The 22,175-nt window shown below is 56.5% G+C and overlaps 6 protein-coding genes across 6 annotated transcripts; 3 read left to right on the top strand and 3 right to left on the bottom strand.

Moving 5' to 3' along the window:
- Positions 1-584: 584 nt before the first annotated feature.
- Positions 585-2,145, top strand: GMORB2_0363 (sulfonate dioxygenase; the record flags this gene model as incomplete). The annotated part of the gene is made up of 7 exons (XM_035462349.1): positions 585-674; positions 714-1,159; positions 1,278-1,352; positions 1,418-1,652; positions 1,724-1,799; positions 1,871-1,982; positions 2,046-2,145. 7 exons carry the CDS (start codon positions 585-587, stop codon positions 2,143-2,145), a joined length of 1,134 nt encoding a protein of 377 aa, XP_035325279.1.
- A 1,006-nt stretch (positions 2,146-3,151) lies between these two features.
- GMORB2_0362 (Sugar (and other) transporter) lies at positions 3,152-5,024 on the top strand (the record flags this gene model as incomplete). The annotated part of the gene is made up of 5 exons (XM_035462348.1): positions 3,152-3,320; positions 3,427-3,471; positions 3,533-3,591; positions 4,025-4,084; positions 4,182-5,024. The coding sequence occupies 5 exons, from the start codon at positions 3,152-3,154 to the stop codon at positions 5,022-5,024; spliced, it is 1,176 nt and encodes a 391-aa protein (XP_035325278.1).
- Positions 5,025-8,411: 3,387 nt separating this feature from the next.
- Positions 8,412-9,074, top strand: GMORB2_0361 (uncharacterized protein; the record flags this gene model as incomplete). The annotated part of the gene is made up of 2 exons (XM_035462347.1): positions 8,412-8,573; positions 8,661-9,074. The coding sequence occupies 2 exons, from the start codon at positions 8,412-8,414 to the stop codon at positions 9,072-9,074; spliced, it is 576 nt and encodes a 191-aa protein (XP_035325277.1).
- A 1,731-nt stretch (positions 9,075-10,805) lies between these two features.
- GMORB2_0360 (uncharacterized protein) lies at positions 10,806-13,761 on the bottom strand (the record flags this gene model as incomplete). The annotated part of the gene is made up of 5 exons (XM_035462346.1): positions 10,806-11,005; positions 11,158-11,838; positions 11,926-12,016; positions 12,083-13,380; positions 13,536-13,761. The coding sequence occupies 5 exons, from the start codon at positions 13,759-13,761 to the stop codon at positions 10,806-10,808; spliced, it is 2,496 nt and encodes an 831-aa protein (XP_035325276.1).
- A 2,332-nt stretch (positions 13,762-16,093) lies between these two features.
- On the bottom strand, positions 16,094-18,871 carry GMORB2_0359 (anoctamin-10; the record flags this gene model as incomplete). The annotated part of the gene is made up of 8 exons (XM_035462345.1): positions 16,094-16,159; positions 16,256-16,319; positions 16,383-16,956; positions 17,074-17,517; positions 17,577-17,685; positions 17,749-18,638; positions 18,713-18,750; positions 18,819-18,871. 8 exons carry the CDS (start codon positions 18,869-18,871, stop codon positions 16,094-16,096), a joined length of 2,238 nt encoding a protein of 745 aa, XP_035325275.1.
- A 697-nt stretch (positions 18,872-19,568) lies between these two features.
- Positions 19,569-21,257, bottom strand: GMORB2_0358 (WSC domain; the record flags this gene model as incomplete). Its single annotated transcript, XM_035462344.1, has 1 exon — positions 19,569-21,257. The coding sequence occupies one exon, from the start codon at positions 21,255-21,257 to the stop codon at positions 19,569-19,571; it is 1,689 nt and encodes a 562-aa protein (XP_035325274.1).
- Between the last annotated feature and the right edge of the window lie 918 nt (positions 21,258-22,175).

Below are 22,175 nucleotides of genomic sequence, written 5' to 3'. Positions count from 1 at the left end.
TCTGCCTGCGCACTCCGGAGCCGGACGTAAGTCGGTTATGCTTGCATGCTCGGCGTCGCCATGTTCGCCGCAAATTACGAGCTCCATGATAATATATTGAACATGATAGCTGCTTACCCAGAGTGGGCGAATGAGAATCACTGAAACCGGAATCGCCATCGTGGAGATAATCATGCGACATCTCGAATAACATGACGGCAACAGCGGTTTGCCCAGGGTCACAGGTCGTAGTCACATCAGCTTCATCAGAGATGTTGCCATAGTCGTCGTATCGCGGGGTCGCTCTGCCGCCTGGTATTTTATCACGGTACATGTGTTATGACGGAGTATGCTATCTTTGACAGCCCGGCATCCCCGCTCCGTCTTACAAAGCATGTAACCGATCAAGGGCAGTTCTGGGGAGAACTGAATTGATATATTAGAGAATGGGACGTCGTACCTGCAACGTTATAGCGACGGACTTGGCGTGTGAGAGAGACATCACCAACATACAGACTCTGGAGATAGCGCCATAATATCACCTCACCCCCTTGTCCGGTAGTGATAATAATAATATTACTACTACTCACTTACACCTATTCATCATGTCTAGCACCACCGTTACGACAACCTCGGCCGCCGAGGTGGTTGGCCAGCTGAGCTTTGACACCTCGATCGATTACACCGTTGACAAGGTCAGTTATTGCATGAGCTGACTGAGCTTGAACCGGGAGAAAATTGAGATGAGATCAAGATTCGAGAACGTCTTGGTTGCTAAATGCTATCGCCAGTATAAATATTCGCACTACCTCCCACACTTCCAGCCGGGCTTGCAGCCTCCCCTGGAGGAGTTCCGGCACGAAGATGTCGGGTTGCGTGCCGATCCCAGCAAGGCTTCCCTGCTGGGTGCTGCAGGTTCCTCGTTCCAGGACATCACGCCTGCGATCGGTACTGAGGTCCGTGGGATCCAGCTGAGCAGCCTTGATTCGAAGCAGAAAGATGAGCTAGCCCTCCTGGCGGCTGAGAGGGGCGTTGTCGTCTTCAAAGACCAAGACTTTGTCGACATCGGCTTTCAGAAGCAGAAGGAGTTCGCTGCTCAATTCGGACCCTTGCATGTGCACCAGAACGGTGGCCATGTCAAGGACCATCCTGAGCTCTTGGCAATCTACCGGGACCTTACGTATGTCGCAGGCTTTCCTTCTTCTTCTTCCTCTTCTTCTTCTTGTATTTCCCTTTCAACGTTGGTCCCAGACATCAACATGCAACTTGCTCTGCTGACCTATCGACAATCGTGATAGGGCTGGCGCGGTAGACAACCAGATCAAGGACAACGTCAGCAGTATCAAGTGGCATACCGACATGTCCTATGAGATGTAGGTTCATTCCTCTGTTCACCTCGTAGCATCGGCGCTGGGCTGACTGGCTGCCCGTCTTGCAGAAACGGCATGGGTACTACCATCTTCTTGGCGCTCGACACCCCCAAGACGGGAGGTGACACCTTGTACCTGTCTACGGTTGCCGCGTACAACGCCCTGTCGCCTCTTTACCGCGAGAAGCTTCACGGCCTCGAGGCGACGCACTCCGGCCTTGACCAGGCGCGCGTGGCTGACCACAAGGAGAGGTTCATCCGCGAGCCAATCGAGACCGACCACCCGGTGGTTAGGACGCACCCTGTGAGTGCAGAGCTCCCCCATAGCTGCGGGATCTGATATGGATGCACATGTGCTGACCGTCCCTCCTACAGGTTACCAAGTCCAAGTCACTGTACGTCAATCGCCTATACACCCGCCGCATCAAGGGTCTCAAGGAAGAAGAGAGTGGTACGTCAGCTGCATATGGAGTCTCGGCCCAGAAACGGTCTCTGCACACAGACATGCTCACCGATCGATAGCAAACATTCTCAACTTCCTCTACAACCACATTGAACATGGACAAGACTGGCACATTCGCGTGCACTGGACGCCCGGAACGGTGGTCGTCTACGATAACCGCGTCACTCAACAGTAAGTTGCTGGTTCTAATACCTGCTCGACCTACCGAAACTGACCACCGGTGGCCATTCAAAGTTCTGCTCTTCGCGATTTCCAAGTCGAGGGTGCAACTCGTCGGCACATGCTTCGTATCACGCCCCAAGGAGAGAGGCCATACTTTGATGGCAGCGTGTAAGCCTGGAGTCGACCGAGTTGCATGCAGCAGAACTCTTTTTCTTTTCTGAGGGCTTTCGGCTGGAAGTGTGATAGAGAGCACGTGCACACCCGGGGTGTCCTTCATCTGGAGAGCATCAGATCAGGGAAGAGGAGGGGAAAGGAAAGGGAGGGATAAGAGGAGACGAACACTTGACTTGAGGTGTGGGGTTTCTTATCCCGACCGGGGACCAAGCTCGGGTCGTGCTAATATATTATTCAATGAGCCCTCCCGCGGGGAAGAGTTCGTAAGAAGAGCCAAGGGACTTATTACATATACTTATGGTCCATCCGTCGCATGTACGTACATGATGAGATGCGATGCGTAGATACATGCGATATATATATAGAGTGTCTAATACGTCTTCTCTGATACGTGGAACGAGAAACAAACGCATGTTTGCAATCAATTGTGGATATGACTTCCCGTGCAAGATAGGCCCGTGTACATGGCCGGGGCACGCAATATTCAGGATAATCACGACACCATCACGACATTGGGGGCCGAACAGGCCAAGCAGCCACCCCCGCTAAAACCACGACGCTCTAAATCGAAATGCCGAAATTGTGCCCTCTCCATATGGGGAAGCAGGTTGGTAGAGTGGATTCTTCTTCATGTCACATCTAGACGCCGGAAGCACTTTTCGCGGAGATTGACAGAAGCACCATTTTAATCAGAAAATCGATGGCGATGGGCAGGACGGCATAGCCGGGATGTCGCAATCCGATAGATGAAAGGAAGCCCCCATCATGCTGAGAAGGGAAGATGACGTGATTGATAGACGAGTGAAGCCTTCATCTCATGCCCTCCCTCCCTCCGTATTCCATCTCTTCTCCGCATTGTAGCCTCCGCATTGATCGCTCTGAGAGGCATCTCCTGTGTTTGATGCGACGCCAGACATTGATCGCATACGTAGGGAGTGATACATCTGCGATAACTCGACAGCACCGTTCCCACATCGTTCCAGGCCAACCTCGACGGTCATAGTATGGCTGAATTGAAAGAAACAGGGCCGCCGCCCGAACTGAGCGACGACAGCGGCACCGTCGAGGCCGGTGCCCCCATCAACGAGAGGTCGCTCCTGAGAAAGCTCGACCTGAAGCTTCTGCCCGCCGTCGGGGTCCTATACCTGCTATCCTTTCTGGATCGCAGTAATGGTAAGCATATCGATGCTCTTCCAGTGACCCTGCGTGGTATGAGACGGACGGCTCAGCTTACTGACCTCCTCCTCCTCTCCCTCTCCCCCTCTCTCTCCGTCTGTAGTTGGAAATGCTCGAATTGAGGGCATGGTCGACGACCTCAACATGAGTGAGTCCACCTGACAAGACAGCCTCGGCGTCGAAGATGGCAGCACACTCACACGTCTCAGCTGGTAACCAATACCTCACCGGTCTCACCCTGTACTTCGTCGGCTATGTCATCTTTGAGGTGATCGCCCCTTCTCGATTCCTAGGCAGCTCGAGAGGCTAGGCCGCATATAGCTGACAGTCTCAAGATTCCGTGCAACATCATCCTCAAGCGAACCACACCCCGGCTGTGGCTACCTACGCTGACGATAGCATGGGGCATCGTCGCCACGCTTCTGGGCATCGTCCAGAATCTTACCGGCTTCCTCATCGCGCGATTCTTCCTTGGCGTGACGGAGAGCGGCCTCTTCCCCGGCGTTGTCTTCTACTTCTCCATGTGGTACAAGCGCCGTGAGAGACAGTATCGGATCTCCCTCTTCTTCAGCGCGGCGTCGCTTGCCGGTGCCTTTGGTGGTATCCTGGCCTATGTGAGTGCACCTGCTTCCGAACATGGCGCGTAGCATCGCGGTCGGGACCGCACAGGCAGCTTACGCGTACGGTCGAATCGACGGCAGGGAATCGGGAAAATGGCCGGCGTCGTCTGGGACAATGGTTGGCGCTGGATATTCATCCTCGTAAGTCTATCCGAGAACAGTAAGGCGCACGTTGGCCCGACGGTCGGCATGTGGTGTGATGTTGAATAGGTCAAGGGTCCTGACGGCATCACCGCAGGAAGGTATCGCGACGGTCGTCATCGCCTTCGGCGCGTTCTGGTTCATCCAGAACTACCCGGAGACATCCGGCTTTCTCAACCCGGCCGAGCGCAGGTTCATCCACGACCGCCTGACGGCCGACAGCGACGCCATGCGGCAGGAAAAGTTCACGTGGGCCGCCGTGGGGGAGGCCCTGCGCGACCCGTCCTGCTGGCTGTACGGACTGGGCTTCCACACCATGAGCCTGCCGCTGTACACGCTGTCGCTGTTCATGCCGACCATCATCAAGGATCTCGGGTACCAGGCCGCCGTCGCTCAGCTGCTGACGATCCCGCCCTACGCCGTCTCGTTCGTGACGACGCTCACGGTGGCCGTCTTCTCGGAGCGCACGGGTCAGCGCGCCGTCTTCATCGCCGGATCGTCCGTGGTCGGCGCCATCGGGTACGTCATCCTGCTGGCCAACACGGACCCGACCGCGCGGCCGGGCGTGTCGTACCTGGGCACCTTCTTCGCCGCGGCCGGTATCTACCCTGCCACGGCCCTGGTGCTCTCGTGGCCGGCCATCAACGTGTCCGGTCAGACGAAGCGGGCGATTGCCAACGCCATGCAGATCAGCATCGGAAACCTGGGTGCTGTCATGGGGACGCAGCTGTACCGCTCCGACGACGGACCGCGCTTCGTCGTCGGCCATTCCCTGGCGCTGGCCTATCTGGTCGCGAACGCCGCCGTGGTCACCGTGCTGGCCTGGCGGTTGAGAAGGCAGAACAAGGAGAGGGAGGCCGTCTCGGAGGAGATCAAGCATGTCGGAGAAGTGGAGGATTGGAAGGGCGACTCCGACCCGCGCTGGCGATTCGAGTATTAACCCCTGGCGTGGCTCTTGCCGCACCCGGATAAGCCTACTCCTCTGACGAGTATCGGTCTATTCTTATTCGTCGGCAGTACATGGGATATGAAGCCTATGCAATCTGACTGTCGACATCTCGAAGCCCCGCTGCATAGTGTTGGCGAAGAGCGAGAGCGAACATCGTGGTCAGCATGAACAATAGACAGCCTCCCAACTCTGCAGCACACGGATGAACGCCCCTTTCCGCATAGCATCATAGTCAGTCCGGTAGAGCTACGTATGCATCCGCATTCTTTCTCTTCTTTTTTTTTTTATAAGTGGAAGATGAGTAATATACCTTACAGAATACATGTACATGTCCTATGCTGGATGGGATCAGAACAGAGTAATGCAGTGCAGTTCACCCACCCTCACATCAAGCAAGCACTCTCGGGGGGAAAGCAGGTATCTAGGGGTCCGAGCTGGGGGGGGGATGGGTTTGATGCCGATATCCTAGACTGAGAACAGCAGTCTGGCTTCTAAGAGAACTCGATGCGGTACCCCCAAGCGACGTCTCCCAAGCGACGTCTGCTGGACTTCGGGTTTAGGGTATCCGGGGGTACGCTGGCCGCACGGCGCCGCTTCCTTGCAGCACACGAGTCGAGTGACCTATCCCTCTCTTATTTCCGCAGAGTGTATGATATGACCCGCGGTAATGAAGGTGACCAGATGAAGTGTTACCTGGGACAGGCTGTCAATCAAGAATGCCATTTTACCCATCGCATAGACTCACATCGAGGGCCCAGCATTAGGTAGGTTGCAAAAAAAAGGAGAGAAAAAAACAGCGTGGAAGGAAGAAGAAATTACCATGGTCGTAATTCTTGCCATGATAAGTCATCACAAATTGTCTAAAGGCCGACCGCAGACCCCGGATTCCTTCCAGTAGGTGGGGACTGGGCGTAAGATGAAGACTACCGTGGTTGGGCACGCGATTGCGCCTTGTGCTGAGAGAAGGGGGGGGGGTTGGATGATACGTCGGGTGTGACGCTCGGATCACTCGTACCTGTCCGTCCTCGCCAGAGGTTAGAGGTTTCGTAATCGGCAGGGAAAAAAAAAGAAAAGTGAAACGCCGTTGGCAGGTTGAAGTTGGAAGACATGTAGACGTGGGAGGCGTTCATCTGTGCAGATACAACAGCATCGAGAATGAGATGCTCTCCCATCGACGAATGTGGTAGGAACCCAGGGGGAGTATGCGTAGCAGGACTCTGTAAACCTTCAAGAGCGTGTCCCGAGAGTAAAGGGGGCTGGGCTCAGTTGAAGGAACCGTAGACAAGGCGCGTCTCGGAAGACCCTGATCTCCTTTCTCAGGAAAAACTGTTGAGTTGTGGAAATAATAACTGCAGGTATTACCTCGATACAGTATCGCAATCTGCCAGGCTGTCACATTTGGATTGGACCCGCATAATTCAAGCATAGTATTAGCATTAGCTATTAAAAGAAGCATCCTAGCTGCTGACCTTGACAAAGAGAGTCGGACAGATCTCATTTCAGCAAGAGTCTTCTCGCTATCGGTTAGTCACAGTCCCGATCAAGTGGTACGACAAGTGGATGGATGGATGGATATACGAACCATCACCGTCTCTGGCGGAATGAGCCACTTCTGACGAAACATGCCTTCTATTCGTTCTAGAGCTCTTCGTCCCATGCACCGCCGGTACCACCATCGCTTCCGACACTGGCTCCCAGATCCACAGTTGAATTCCTGCTGGAATCAGCCTTATTGATTCATGAGACGCCCATCGAGGCGTACTCGCCTATCGAGAGCTCTCCCCGTTGGACGGTCGACAGGTCAATTTCCTGACCCCCTCGGGACCCTTGTCTGATCCACCCGCCCGCTCTCGGCGCGCGCGGTATTGTGGAAGATCCTCCTCCCCTCTCGGCTTGCTTGTGGAAGCTGATCTTCCCCTAGTACGATGAACCAGAGGCAACCGGAGACCGTCTACCAAAGAATGTCCTAGACGATGACTTTCATCGCTCCACGCGTCGATGTTGACAGCTGTCCGGCTCCGCTCAGATGCTTCGCAAAGCCTTGCATCTCTCCTCCTCTTCCCTGTATCCGAGCTGCCTCCATCGTCGACCCAGAGGGGTTGTCCGAGCAGAACAGTCAGTCGACGAGAAGAAGGGTCTCGGTACAAGGCCCCCCCCCTTTGCCACAACTCACAACTCAGTACGACGACACCCGAGCGCTGCTGGCTGGAATAGGGGATGCCATCATCATTATCTGGCATCTGGCAGGCCGCACAGTCTATGATTATGGAGAAGGGGTTACTCGTCTAATTTTGTAATCATATTCGTAGAAAGCTCGAACCGATCTTGGCACTTCCCGTGCCGGTTGGAGAGGTTATGGCAGTATCAACTTATCCATCATCGAAATGCCTACATGCGTTACATGTTAGAAACCCACTCACTTCCGTCTGGGCTTATCCTCCCGCAGCCTGATTCGACCCTGAAGATGAAGGGCCGTGTAGTGATGGCTAGTGCATGCACGAGCATGCGACGTCGGGACCTCGCGCTCCGCCTCTCCAAGCAGGCGGTCGACGACTGAACAGACCCCCTTACACCTCCATCTTCCGTCTCGGCGGCGTCTACTCGTAAGACTCGTGTAGGGCCACCAGGGGGGCCCCCCCTCCCCTTGGGCAGAAGCCTTGGACTTGGACTGGAACTAGCCCTTCTGTATGATCAACAGCGGTTGTCAGTCAATTTGGCGGAAATCTTCAAATTTGAGACAGCAATGATAATATCCTGCTCCGGCCCTGGCCCCCTTCCCGGGTTCTAGACTCTAGTCAATTCTCCCATGTGTTTACCCCGTCCGTGTGCTTGTACTTTCTTGGATCCGTCGGTCTCGGTCTCGGTCTCGGTACCGGGCCGCCTTCCGACCAATAGGGCTGGAAGCTGACGTCTACCAAAACCGAGGAAACATGAGTGTACGACCGTCGCCGTCTTCGTTGTTGATGCTTGATTGATGGGCTGACCAACGAGGTGGCAGTCCGATACCGAGATGCGATGAATCGCAGAGGCAGTGTAAATGTAAAACTGCCATACACTGTCTCTCTTCTCCGTCCACACCTTTGAGCTACGAGATGTGCTAGAGATTGGAGATTGAAGGCTCCATGCCATCTAAACACACATATATATGTATATATATATATGTATATATATATTCACGTCCCGACTCTCTGTCTCTGCCCTGCATCATCATCATCACCATCATCACCACTGTCAGCCATTCCGTTTTCCAATCCAACTCTCGGGCCTCTGCATATCTCGATATCATCTGCCGCAGCATCTGTCTTCACCTCCCTCCTCCAGAGGAATCACCGACGCAACAACACTAAACGCCAGCCGATCTCAGCTCCCATCGCCAACATGGCCAACTTCGCCGCCCTCTTCGACCATCGCTTCAAGCTGCCGCTCCATATCACCGAGCTATTCTTGGTCGTGGTCGTCCTGATTCTGTCCGTCGTCCAGATGCTGACCCGGCCAAAGAATGCTCCCTCAGGTCGATCCAACACCATGGCACTCGGAATGGTATGCTCTCTTCTTCTCTCTTCTTCCCCGGACAGATGTCCGTGATGTTGCTGTTATGGTAGCTTACCAGACCCTTCTTCCGGACAGGCTGCAAAGTCGCTCATCATCATCCTATATCAGTTCCTGTCCAGCCATGTCAACTCTTTCAAGAAATGGGCCAGCCTCAAGGCATACGTGATCCTCAACGCACTCGAGATCGTATTCTGGGCTGCCGTGGTTTTCATGGTGATGCAGGCCAACACCAAGTTCTGCGAGGGCATCAGCTGTACTCTGAGCTGGGTCATCTTCGTGCTAGGCATCTTCATGAGGTTCGTTGAAGTCAAATGCCTGGAGATACTTGGACGTAAGCAACTGCGGCTGACCACGGGATTCCAATCATACAGCTGTATTGCCTCGCACATGACCGCCATCACCTGGCTCGACTTCAAGCACTTCCGCAACTACGGGACGCCTCGCGTACACCACTATGAGAGCAAGCATGTCGGCGACCAGATCATCTAAAGCGTCGCCATGAGCTCGATGATTCAGCTTCACGCTACATCATGTTGAGGTGTCGAACATTCCCTACATGTATAGGAGTCACGCTCTACAGACTTCACACTTCATATTGCCGAGGTTCATCTTTTGGGGTATTCTTCCGTTCATCTTAGACTGGGGCGAGTTATTACATATTTGACGGTTACTTAGCACTGTACATATATTACTAGCTAGTAGCAAAGCATCTTCGGAATCAGGTTGCTGGAGCCACAGGTGGCATACAACGCACACACACACACACACACACACACACACACACACACACACACATACACACACACATACTCACGCGTATATATATATCGATATAGATGGAATAGGGTATAGGGAGTTTGGTTCTAGGAATTCAAAAATATCGTCTTGGTAATTTCTTTGCGGTTCTTAGCTTCCCTGTTGCTTCAAAAGTGCATAATCCGTGACTTAGTATCTCCCGCTCACTCACCCAAGAGGGAGAGTTGTCTGCGCAGAGCATACCCTGCTGCGTTCCCAGACTTGTTCGAGGTCGTATACTGCCGTGGAAGATATGCGGCTGGACAGAGATGTACGTGATGACGACTGGATAGCATCAATGTCCAGAACGGGGCAAAAAAGATGGCGGTACACACGTCTTACACCGGCAGCCAGTGACGTACCGTATCCGAGAGCTGAGTGGATCTCAAGAGCTCGTGTTGATCCCAAAACGGGAGATTTGCTGTTACCTGACAGTACACGTCGCTTCGAGACGCGGGGAAGACTGATTAGAAATCAGGGGCTATGCTCTCTGACCGTGGGGAACAACCTGCATGCACTCCGTCGTCGACCGAATCCCAGGGTCAGAACGTCGATGACAGACGGTATCAGCTAGCTGGCACGTAGTCGGGAGGGAGAGGCATCTGGTGAAGGATAGCAGCGGCCGACGTGGCCTCTGCCCCTGCACCGCTCTTCGAGTCCCCCCCCCGTGTGGTATCGTTGCATAGGTACCCGGCACTCCTGCGGTATCGAGAGCGGACGGCGATGGTAGGGGAAGAAGAGCCGAGACTCATATTCTAGGCCCCGTCAACGGTGGAACTGAGTGATAGGAGATGATGGGAGATGATGGGGTGCACGTTGTATTCTATAGTCAATGCCGGCAGTGTCGCCTGTAAGGACGGATCCAATACGCCCAAGGCCAGGTCACGGCGGTCCATCCTGCCCGCCCAAAGCCCGAGCCGGCCTGATAACTCTCCGAGGAGGAGAAGGAGACGGTGCGTCTGCGTGGGGAGCGCGACGACGTCTCTTGCCAGAGGGACGGTTTCGGCAGCAAGCGCATCGGGGATCTGCTCGGGGGATCCCTCCGTATACGCGGTCGCCATCGCCTCGTCGAACCGTCACGCTAGATTCGCCAGAATGATTGTATAGGCGCTCCGTATACTTATTATACCATTCCTGTCAAGGAACAAACGGAATTCTTGCTATATATCTTGGGCAGTAACATCTTTATCTGTTACTGCACAAACTCCGCCAGTGGACAAGCCGTGTCTGCACGGGGGGGGGGGGGGGGGGGGGGGGGGGCACATTCAATATTACGAAGAAAGGGTCCTGGAATTATGGAGAAGGGGAAGATGATAAAAAAACAAAAAAAAAACTGCTCATATGTCCCGTGATGACGATGAAAAGAAGATCAAGCTTCAAAACAAAGTCAAGGTTCATTGAAGAGAGAAGAGGAAAGAACAAGGTCTAGACGTACTTATTCTTCCACGAAAACTTAGACATGATGGATGACGACCGCGCCTGCTCCTCTCTTAGCGATGTGATCCTCGATTGTACCCCCTCCGTAGGCTCCATGATGGTGTTGGTGTTGATGAAAGCTTGGGGGAAGATGCCCGATTTGTTCTTCTCATTTGTTCCCGACCAGCACCAATAATCTCGATCGACCCCTTCATTGTCGTGTCAGCTTTTTTTCTCTTTCTTTTTCTTACCTCTCGTTTCATTCTGTTTTTCCCTTTATAGAAGAACATGTATAGAGAAGAGGAGGAGAAAAACAAAGGGGGGAGAAGAAGGGAAGAATAAAAAATAAAAAAAGACTTACAGCACAAGTTACTGATAGTCTCATTCTTGTCAAACTTGAGCCAATCGCCGTACTCCTTGTCCTTGACAGAGAACCTCCACTTCGCCTTTGCCGTGACAAGGCTCTGCCTGTCGTACCTGATCTCGTCAGAGGGCGGCACCTCGAGGCGGACAATGTCAAAAGGGATGGAGGCGAAGGTGCCCTCGTGCCATCCGAAGCACCACTCGCCGTTATACCGGTCGGGCCAGCGGAGCGACGTGATCCTCGCTCCCTTGGCGACCTGCAGGGCCGGCGACCGGTCGGGCAGCAACCTCTGGCCAAACAGGCGGCGGCTCTGCTCCTTGGAGATGCCCGTGGGCATGCTGGAACCGACGCCGTCGATCCTCTCGAGCACGGGGTGCGGCAGTGGTGGGTTCCGGAAGTGGATGTCGTAGTCGTTGTAGTGCTTGTCCGGCACGGTGTCGCCCTCGATGACGGTCATGCCCGGCACGGCGGGGAGGGGCCGCGGGTGCCGCGCCAGGTGGTCGAACAGGTGGTGCCCGCTGAAGAAGACGGTCGCGTCGCTCTTGTCCAGCGTGTGGCCCTGCTGCGCGCAGAAGACGCACCCGAACTGCACGTCGTCGATGCGCTTGACGGTCAGGTGGCTCTTCTGCAGGAACCGGATCCGGTAGTTTATGCCGCTCATGGTACTGTTTCCCTGGTCTTGTCAAGGCAGTCTGCGTCAGTCCTGCTTCCCTCCGTCCAGCACGAGCCACTTCTACAGATTGACGACAGCAGACGTTAGCTTACCATGCCGGTCGACGTCGGCCTCGATGCGCGCAAAGTCCAGCTCGTACAGGCAATGGTTGCATCGCGCTACCTCTGCCGTCGTGACGATGGCCTATGATGCGTAGCAGCATCGATGTCAGCACTGACCTCCCACCCTTCCTTTTCTCGGAGTGCATACTGGCTTCCTCAACCTCTTGACACCGATACGACCCCTGATGACTTCATTGGTGCCCTCGCAGAACCCACCACATAGAGCGATAGAACTATCGGCTAAGATCCTAGCCTCCTCCTTCTGCTTGTCGGTCACCACCCGCGCTCTCGCCGGCGCGGCGCCGGTCTCGACGGGGATGAGTCCCGTGTCTATCGGCAGGGTGGCGCCATAGGGGACCACTTCGGGCAATTGCGACATCGTACCCTCCGGTCCGGGAAGGGATCCGACGAACCCGGGGAGGATGGGGAGCTGCTGTGTCTTCGTCGGGACGTCAAGCACCGTGGGCGATAGGGGTGTCGGGCCCGTGGGCGATATCGGAGACTCGATGGCTGAGTCGCGCCGGACGTACATGTGCTTGCTGGCTGGGATGGGCGGCAGTGACGACAGCGGATTCGGCGCCGATGGTGGGGGCCCTGCCACCGGCGATGCGGGCCCTGGGTGTCGGACGTAGGGCGGCGATACGTGCTGCTGCTCCACTTTATCTTTGGGAATGGAGAAGCTCGACAGGCCGGTTTCGTGCCTCGGTCGGGTGTGCCTCGGTCGGTCGTGCTGATCCGAGTGTGCGCTGCAGGAACTGCTGGCAATGCTCATGCGTCTATCACCGACGCTGCCGTCGCGGTATCCGGGCCGGTAGTCGCCATCGCCAGGCGGAGGTGGGCGTATGACGGCCACACCAGATGCGGCATCTGTGATGAGCCACGCGGCCGGCAGGATGGGCGGCTCATCCTCTGAGGCCCTCTGATTGATATCCCAGTCGGCTTGGGATGATGGCGGCGGGGCCCCCTCGGTGGGCGGCATCTTCTGCAAGTCCCAAGGGTTGGACACGGGTGAGCGTGGCCGGCCGCGGTCTCTCGAATCCTGCCAGTCCATCGTCATGTGGTCAGTGCTGGGAGCTGAGGGGTCCGCGGCGGGCGGCTGGGCGGTCGCGTCGTGGACGTCAGCCATGGCGACGTTGCTGCTGGGGGATGAGCTCTGGTGGGAGTGGCCGTGGCTGCCGCCGAGGCCGCCGGTGGGCTGGCCGGAGCGTGCGACGGCGGCGTGCAGCATGGGCGGGGTGGGAAGTTTGCTGACGGAGCCGCGCGGCGACGAAGATGCGGCCGCCTCAAGCTTCATGCACTTCAGGGCCTCTACCGTGGCTAAGGCCGCCTTGCGCGAGGCGTGCTTTAGCTTGGCGAATTCATAGGCGTCAACATCTTCGGGCTGGATTAAGTCGTCGAATTCCCAGAGGAGCTCGGTGAGGATGGCGCGGTGCTGGGAAATGATGGCTGTTGTTGGAGGAGGAGGGGGGAGGAGGACAGCGACGGCCTGGTATGCGCGGTAGCGGTGGTGGAAATGTAGGGGGGGGGGGTCAGTACACGGTGCATGTATGTAAGCGAAGTTAAGATATTGTGGGGTTTCAAGATGTGATCTTATGGCATACTATTGTCCTTAACGGCAAAGGTAAATACTGGGCCGAATTCTTCGAGATATTTAGTGCAGAGCGGCTCGATGTTGGACACGGCACGGTCACCTTCCTTGAGCAGGGCTTTCGCAGCCTTGATCATGTCGACGTTGTGGCTCCCGGCATCTCCCACTGCCTGCCGGGCCTTGTCGGCGATTAGCCTGAAGTGGTGCAGGATAAGATCGTCAACCTCGCTCACGCTCATGTTGAAGGCGACAAGACGCCGTCTTGGTGGTTGGAGGTTGATAAGCTGTCCCGACAGCGGTGGTTTGCCGACGTCTTCGGTTCCAAGCCCGTATGGAGGTGGTCGAGAGCGTCAAGGTCTGAGGATGGAGACGGACCAGAAACGGCTCTTGGCGCACAGATATGCGAAAGAAAGGGGGGGTAGGGAACAGATAGAGATAACGAACAGTTGCCTTACACGCGCGCGCGCGGGAGGGCGGAGAGGGCAGGAGAAGCGAAAGGATGAGAGGGTGAGGAGCGGACGAATGAGGCTGAAACGGAGAATCTCTGGGAGAGATGGAGATGCATGGCCGTATCTACCGGAAGGATGCACAGTCTAGAGTACCCTCGCCGTCACTGGGTATCTCCCTCTTTCTTCCAAGCCGCTGCCTATATGCGTTATGCGTGTGCTAGTAGCAATATCCGTCTATTCCTTACTCGGAGGGAAACCACAAAGTCGAATGCCAAAGCCCACCACCATGAGGCCGTCAACCAGTCACACACTCCAGAACAATCAAGGCAAAGATGACAGGAGACGGTTCCGTGAATGAGACTCGCGAATAGGAAGGCGCCAGTTGTCCGCCACTATCACCGCCGCCGAATGGACGGCCAGGGTTGAAGGGCGGGGGAGGCAGGCGTCTACGGTGCGGGAAATGATGATGCTCCATACATCATCACCCATTCCCGTGTCGGCACGGGACATGTACATGGCAGTACTGGGAAGTACAGGTACCCATACCCAACGGCCGAGAGGAAAGCAATGTCGGCTCATCATCTCGACCAGCATCAAGGTGGGACGGCAAGCACGAGGGCCACGGTGGGATAAAGGCAGAACAGGAAAGTCCTGATATGTCCTACCATGTCCTACATATAGCATAGATTTCCTATCAAAAGGTAGAGGAGAGAGAGAGTGTGTGTGTGTGAGTGAGTGAGGGAGAGTGAGAGTGTGTGTGTGAGTGAGTGAGTGAGAGTGAGAGTGAGAGTGAGTGAGACAGCGCCCGACGCCCCGTTTGACGATTCGGCTGATGATGCCTGTCGGCGCCTCGTTGAGCCTCGACCCAATCAGTCTCGGCAATCATATAGCTCGTCAGTATGGATATTCCGAATCATTGCAGCATCGGTCAACTGATAAGAGGTGGACGGCGGACCATGGACACGTCGCAGGCTTTTACTCGAAACGTACGAGAGTACGGTAGGCGCTCATACAGCTTCATCCCACGACAGTCTCGCAGGTATCATTACGAAGCACTCTGCGAGCATCTGATCCCCAGCCCGTCTGATACCCTCTCTCCCTCTTCCTCGCTCTCCTCGCCTCTCTGCGGACCGTCGATGAGATCGAGAGTTGTAACCTTCCCAGCTCGCGATCCCAAACGGCCAGATATGGATGGGTATTGAGAGACGGGCACGTGTCCGGACAAGAGGGGATCTTGAGATCGCTCCCCGTCTGGCTCTACAGACTCGAAATCGATCGTGAGCGCGACGGCGGACAGACGGCGGCTCGGCCTGTTCCTCCCAAGTCTCGGCCCCGCCCTGAATCGCATCTATCCAGTCATTCTCGGGATGAGTGAGTCTACGAGGATCCTGCCAAACGTCCCAACATATCTAGCTGCTGGCAAAGGGATCCTTTCAACTCCTATGGAAAAAAAGAAAGAGAAGAAAAAAAGTCCATCATCTCTACTCTTTTGCCCATGAAAGAAATAAAGGTACATTCATGTTCTACTCCGTACACTTTTACCCCCCCCCCCCCCCAGGCGTTAGGGTGCGCCGTAGTGTCACCCCCCGCCCCCCGCCCGCGCCTGGTTCAGACAAGACTACGAAAAGGGGAGTCAAGCAGCGAGGATGACTACGAAGCCACGCGTATACCATCCATACCTATGGCAGAGTCCTCTGCATGTCCTTTTTTCTTTCCTTTTGCCTTTCTCTCTCTTCTCTTCCTGTCTCTGTCTCCTTCCATCGAATCCATCCCTCTCTTTCTCGTGCATCAACACATCTACCCCTCGCTTACCGAGTTTCACGCTTCAATGGGGCGCCCACACGCCACCCTTTCCGTCGGTATTTCGGTAGAGACTGGAGTAGGAGAGTAAAGACCAGCCATCACAGCTGTGCGTTCGTTTATCGTCTGTTCCAGTTATCAAATTTCACTTCTTTGTCCTTTTTTTTTTTTTGCCCCTCTCTCCATCTCCAATGTGCCACTGTAGATATCCAACATCGTTGCAGATCTCTTTCTGAATGACCATCTTGAATATTGTCATCTCCCAAAAAAATTTTAAAATTTAAATTTTTTTTTTAAAAAAAAGATGTCATCATCCATGACATCATTCGGCCTTGGGACTAGGCTCAGGAGCTGCCTTTTCCGGAGAGCCTGTCTCTTCCTGGACGAGCTGTGCGTGGGAGATGCATAGTGTCAGCATTACATTCTAGGTCTCTGTCCAATCATGTTCCTTCTCTTGTCCCTCCTCTTTCTCTCTCTCACTCACCTCTTGAATAATTTGGCGGCCGATGGTGATAGACTCGTCCGTGCTACGCTGTCGCAGCCAAAACCTATTCGAGCATGTCAGCGAATATTTCTCGCGTCTAGTCCAGCGCGAGCATCACATCACTCACAATTCCTCGTCGGTCCCGTGTCCCTTGAGCGACTGCTCGCGCGCCTCGTCCTCGAGCGACTGGCGGGTGATCCCCGACGCATCCGCACCGGTCGCAGCACCGACGCTGGCAGTCCGAGGGGCCGACGACGGCGCCGTCCGCCGCACGGTCTGCAGCTGGCCCTCGCCTAGGAGCTGTCTCTTGAGGTGGAATCGCTCCCTGCGCTCCTTCTGCAGGCCGGGGCTCTCCATCTTGGACATCACGTAGTCGACGGTCATCTGAACGGCGAAATAGAAGTGCTCGGCGAAGAGGACGCTGGTCAGGAATCCCGCCAGCGTAATCTTGGAGGCGGTGCTCAGCTCCCCATCCGGAGGGCGGCTGCAGAGAAAGACGATGGCCGAGCTCGTGATGCTGCCGAGCCACGAGAGGAAGCCGAGGGCCGTCAGCCAGGGGCCGATGGAGTCGCAGCGCCACGGGATGGGGCGTCGGCTGCCCACGGCAATCTTGAGGGCGTCGGAGCGGAGCTCGACCCAGTTGTTGACGATGAAGCAGACCGACGCCAGGGGCCACGCGACGGAGAACATGGATAGGTAGCCTGCACTCGGTCAGGGAAAGAAGAGGGACAGAAGATGGAACTGGCGGGCGACGGAGGCCGTCGGGGGTATCACAGAAGAAAGAAGAAAAGAAAGAAAGAGAAAGAAAAAAAACTCACCAAACTGAATCACCATCTCACGATAGTCGACGCTGACGTCGTAAATGTCGAGCCCGCACTCGTGTCTGACCCTCTGCATGAGATCCGTCTCCTCAGGGTGGTCTCTGGCGGCCGGGTCCTCCTTCGTCTGCAGCTCCTTGGCCTTGGCAGACGCCTTGCGCGTAACCCAGGGGAGCACCACCTCCATGCCGAGGTTGACGACCTGTCCCGTAACCGTCAGGCCGAACATCTGCCTGCTGATGCGGCCCGGGTCCATCCGCAGCTGCTTGGTAGGGAGGGGCTTCTCGCTGAAGGTGACGGCCTGGGCCGTCTTGCTCCAGAACTCGAGGAAGGGCTTGAGAACGTGGCTGAAGGGGATGTAGACGAATGCGGTGAAGAGCAGGGGCATGTAGAAAGTGATGAAGTTGAGCACGAATTGCTTCTGGATGAGAGCGGCTCTGTGACCTGTGTGTCCGGTCAGTGGATCGGCAACCGTCGCCGGAGGGGATCGGCCGCCAGCTCACCGTCAACTGTCGGGTAGTTCTCCATCTCGGTCAGCACCTCGGCTCCGCGCATGAGGAGGGCAGACAGGGCGGGCGTCGCGGTGCTGATGATGATGGTAGGGATGAGAGCCTGCGATCTCGGTCAGCAAGCCGGCCAGCCAGCTGATGCGAGGGGCCGGATGTGCGCATATACCAGGATTGCCTTGCCTCCGCCGCTGTAGACTTCATTGATGAAGACCTCGAGCGAGTTGCAGGCGATGACGAGACCGCCGAGGAGGCCGATACAGATCAGGGCGAAGGGAATCTGGAGGAGCTGGACGCGCAGACGCTTGAGGTGGCTGTAGACCTTGACGGGCTCTCCCGTGACGGGGTCCTCGGCCTCACGATCCCACTCGAACTCCGGTCGCGGGTGCGAGATGTTGGACACGTTGCGCACGCCCCACAGGACGGCAAGGTCGACCTCCTTCTTCTTCCAGAATTCAAAGAAGAAGACACACCAGAGGCAGCTGAGCATGGCGTAGGCGACCGAGAACTGTCCCAGAAACAGCCAGGCCGTCAGACCCAGGCCGGCAGGGAACAGCAGCAGAAGGAAGTACGACCGGACAAAGGCGAAATAAAACGCCACCGTCTCCCCAAACTTGTCGCGGATCTCGTCGAGGTCGTCCTGGTCGAGGAGATACTTCGTGCTCCACTTCTTGAGCCAGGCCTTGTTGAATTCGTTGTTGTGCAGGGGGAAGAGGGAATCGACGTAGCGCCAGCGACCCGAGCGAGGGAGTATGCCGGCCCCGCCTTCCGAAGGAGGCCTGCTGAGCATCAGGTACACCAGTCGCGACCGCTCGGCCTCCGTGATGGGCTCATCGCCCAGAGTGGCTCCGACATCCTTGTCCGGCAGGGAGGAGCGGATACCCTGCAGCCAGTCCTGGACGCGGGCGTGGTAGACGTTCTGCGCCAGTACGTCCTCCGAAGCCAGCTTGATGAAGACGAAGAGCGACGAGTCCGGGCCGTTGCGGACCTGCGTATCCAGGCCTACCTGGTGGAGGTCGGTCATCAGCTGGACAAAGGCAGCCTCGGCATCGGCATGCTCTGGAGACGTCTTCTCGTCAGCGGGTGGACGGACGGACAGGTGCGAAGGACGACGCGGGGGGAGGGCAGCTCACCTCTGGCGGGGATCTTGTAGTGGAGAACATAGTCGATGCTAGAGAGACGTCAACGTCAGTCGCGGGGGGTCAATCCGATTCGGCTGATTCGAGGGACGGTAGGTACCCAAAATTTCCCTCGACGGCACCATCATTGCGTCTGCCCTGGGTCGCGGCCATGACGGGCAACTACGGCGTTGCGGTTGTGCGAGTGCGTGCGGGCAGTGTGGACAGGTTCGGCCGATGGTAAGGCAGTTTCACCCGGCGAGAGTCGTCAATACGCGGGCCGTGGGTCGAAGGTGCAGGTGAGAAGTGAGATGGAGATGCGTCGTCTGACGACCCGGTGCATCTGCGATGGAAAGAAGGAGGGGGAGGGGGTGCTTGTTCAAAAATCAAGTAAAAAGAGAGAAGAGAATGAAGGGGAAGAAGTGATGAAGCTATTTCTCTTCTGGTGACGTGGGGGGGGGGGGGGGGGGGAAAAAGGGAAAAAAGGGGGGGGGGGGAAAAAGGGGGGGGGGGGGGGGGGGGGGGGGGAAGGAAAAAAAAGAAGAAGCCGAACCGAAAAGCAAAACCTCCTAAAAACGCCCTTCTATCAAATTATCGAGAAATATTTTTTTTTAAAAGAAACCCCAATGCCGTCATTATAACGTCGTCATGCGATGGTGAGAAAAAGGAGTGTGGTGTGTCTTTTGTGCGTGGAGAGAAACAGAAGAGGAAAGAAAAGAAAGGCGCCAGACCCGGAGATGCCAAATAAGAATGTAGTCGTACCCAGTCATACTTGAGAGAGTGTAAAGCACGTGACGAAAGAAGGATGACAAGGATGAGAGGAATCGAAAAAACAAGAACCGGAAAAAAAAAAGAAAAAAAGAAGAGAAAATCAGAGAGCAAACAGCAGACCTGTCAGAGCGACAGAAACAAGAGTCAAGACTGATGAAGGAACAGTACCGGAAACCCCGGCGATAGGCACGCTGGTGATGACGGCAGTGCCGTTGTTGGCCGTAGCCGAGGGGGGGCAGATGGTGGTGAAGGCGGTGGCGGTGGCTGTGGCGACGCCCTCTCCGTCGCCGCCGTCGGGCGAGTCCTGCCACTTGGGCGGGGTGGTGGCCATGGGAGGGGGGTTCACGGAGCGCGTCTCGTCCTGGACGGCGCCGTAGACGTTCATGAGGTGGTCAGACTGGGAGCCGCAGAGCTCGGAGCCGTCTCCGGGGCAGGGCTGGTCGCACTGGGCGTCGGTGCCGTCCGCGGCGGACGCGGCGGCGCGGGTGTGGTCGTCCAGGGCGTCGGAGCAGTAGCACTCGGTGCCCGAGACGGCGGCGTACACGTGCCCGGCGCACTGGGACGTGCACAGTTCGACGGTCATGGCGTCGTTGCTGGCCGTGGCGTCGAAGCAGCCGAAGGACGAGGTCGAGCCGAAGCAGCCCAGGTGCGAGAAGCGGTTGACCGTCACCGGGTTGGTGGCCGTGGCCGTGGCCGTGGCAGCGGCCGTGGTCGGCGAGCCGGGGACGGTGGCGGAGGAGCCAGGGGTGGTGGGGGCGATTACGGTGGAAGTGGTCGCAGCGGAAGAGGAGGCACCGGAGGAAGAAGAAGACGAAGACGAGGAAGAAGTGGGAGAGGCGGACGAAGATGACGTAGAAGTCGGGGTGGGAGTGGTGGCATCGTGATTCCACTGGTAGGCATCGATGTAGTTGACGTCCCAGTAGGCGTTCTCGAAGGCGTCCGGGTGGTTGGCCACGTACTCGGAGCAGGTATCGGCGTAGGTGTCGCAGCTGTCTTCGGCGCCCCAGGCGGCATTGCCGTAGTCTCCGCAGAAGTTGATGTTGATGACCAGGCTCATGTTGCTGAAGAACTTGTCGACGTCGCAGCTGGCGCCGCCGAAGAGGGCGTCGGGCAGGCCCCACGAGGACGGGTCGGGCCTCTTGTCCGAGATGTCGCCGGGGACCTCACCGCGGGAGAAGTGCCAGACGCTGATGTGGTCGCTGTCCCACTTCATGGCGTAGACGCCGCCGAGGACGGCGTTGAAGGAGTCGCCGTACGACGTCACGTCGTCGTCGGGCAGGTCGTAGCGGCATCCGATGTTGTCGGAGCCGATGGAGCAGTCCTTGCTGTGCTGGTCGCCGGCGTACAGGCCGTCCTGGGAGCTGTCCTGGGAGCAGCCGTCGGCGGTGTGGGCGGAGATGATGTTGGCGTGGGCCGTGTTGGCGCCCTCGATGATGTCGAGCTCGCCGCCCCGAGGCCAGTCGGCGCCGTAGGCCCAGAAGGCGGGCCACAGGCCGCATTGGGAGGGGGGCATGTGCGAGAAGTCGGCGATGAAGAGACCGTGGTCGTACGTCTCCTTGCTCTCGAGGCGGATGGAGGGGCGGCCCTGGTCGAGGGCGTAGGTGTTGGTGTGGTCGACGCCCAGGCGGGTAGCGTTGGTGGTGGTGTCGACGGATACGAGGCCCATCTCTTCGGCTGACTGGCGGTTCTGGTAAGACACGAAGCCGTTGGAAGGGTCGGCCCTGTCGAACCAGTTGAAGCCCGAGAGGAGGGACTCGCCCACGTAGGAGGTGGAGAGAGAGTAGGCCATCTCGAGGGTGTTGGAGTAGGACTCGTGATGGCAGTGTAAGCCGATACTATGTCCCTCTCTCAAGATGTGCCGAGAGTGTGATGCCTGGGCGGTATATATAAGATATACAAGACACAGGAGATCTTATGCGTGGTCGTATCAGAGCAGAGAGGGGTCTATCGCACGGATGAGATGATTGTGTATGAACGGTGGATGGGTGGGCGATGAGGAGGATTGATGAGAAACCATGACCAGACCATCCGGTCCCTTTTTATCCTCCTCGAACTTCTCCATCCTGCCCTTCCAAGATCAAGAGGTTGGGCCCGGTTGCCAGGAATGATATCGATCATGACGATGCCGATACCGCCAGAGAGAGCCGCGCGGAAGAATGGCGTTGCAGCACACGAGGGAGAGGTCGGTAAGAGCCTAAAAGAGAGACGGTCTCACAGCCACTTCGGGAACTAGCAGGAGATGCACGTGTGACAAGTCCGATAGACCGTCGTGGTCGGCCAATACCGTGATCCCATGGAAGATACGACGGATATCCCATTCCTCAGCTGTTCGATGGTGTCTCTGATGATCAACTCCCACAAACTCGGGCGTGGCCGGCTATTGAGTGGATCGGTTGAGTTGTGTAGATTGAGTGGATCGGATCGTCTCTCACCTCAATCTCAATACCACACACCATTGAATCATTGCCGTCTAGTGTTGCCGTTGATGTTGCCGTTGATGTCGGCGTCGACGTCGGCGTCCGGGTCGGTTTTTCCCTCGTGGCTCCCTCCCCCCCCGCCGCGCAGGCTTTGGCGCCGCCCTTGACTTTTTTTTTTATTGTCCATCCGAGACAAGGTCAGTGAAGGATGCATTCCATCAGACGGCTCCTCAATTCCAGCGTGTGAATTTCTCCTCTCCCTTTCCTTTCCTTCCCTTTCCTTCCTTCCC

Source organism: Geosmithia morbida, assembly GCF_012550715.1.
Source record: "Geosmithia morbida isolate 1262 chromosome Unknown scaffold_0, whole genome shotgun sequence".
NCBI classification, from domain to species: Eukaryota; Fungi; Ascomycota; class Sordariomycetes; order Hypocreales; family Bionectriaceae; genus Geosmithia; species Geosmithia morbida.
This window is presented reverse-complemented; position numbering and strand designations above follow the sequence as displayed.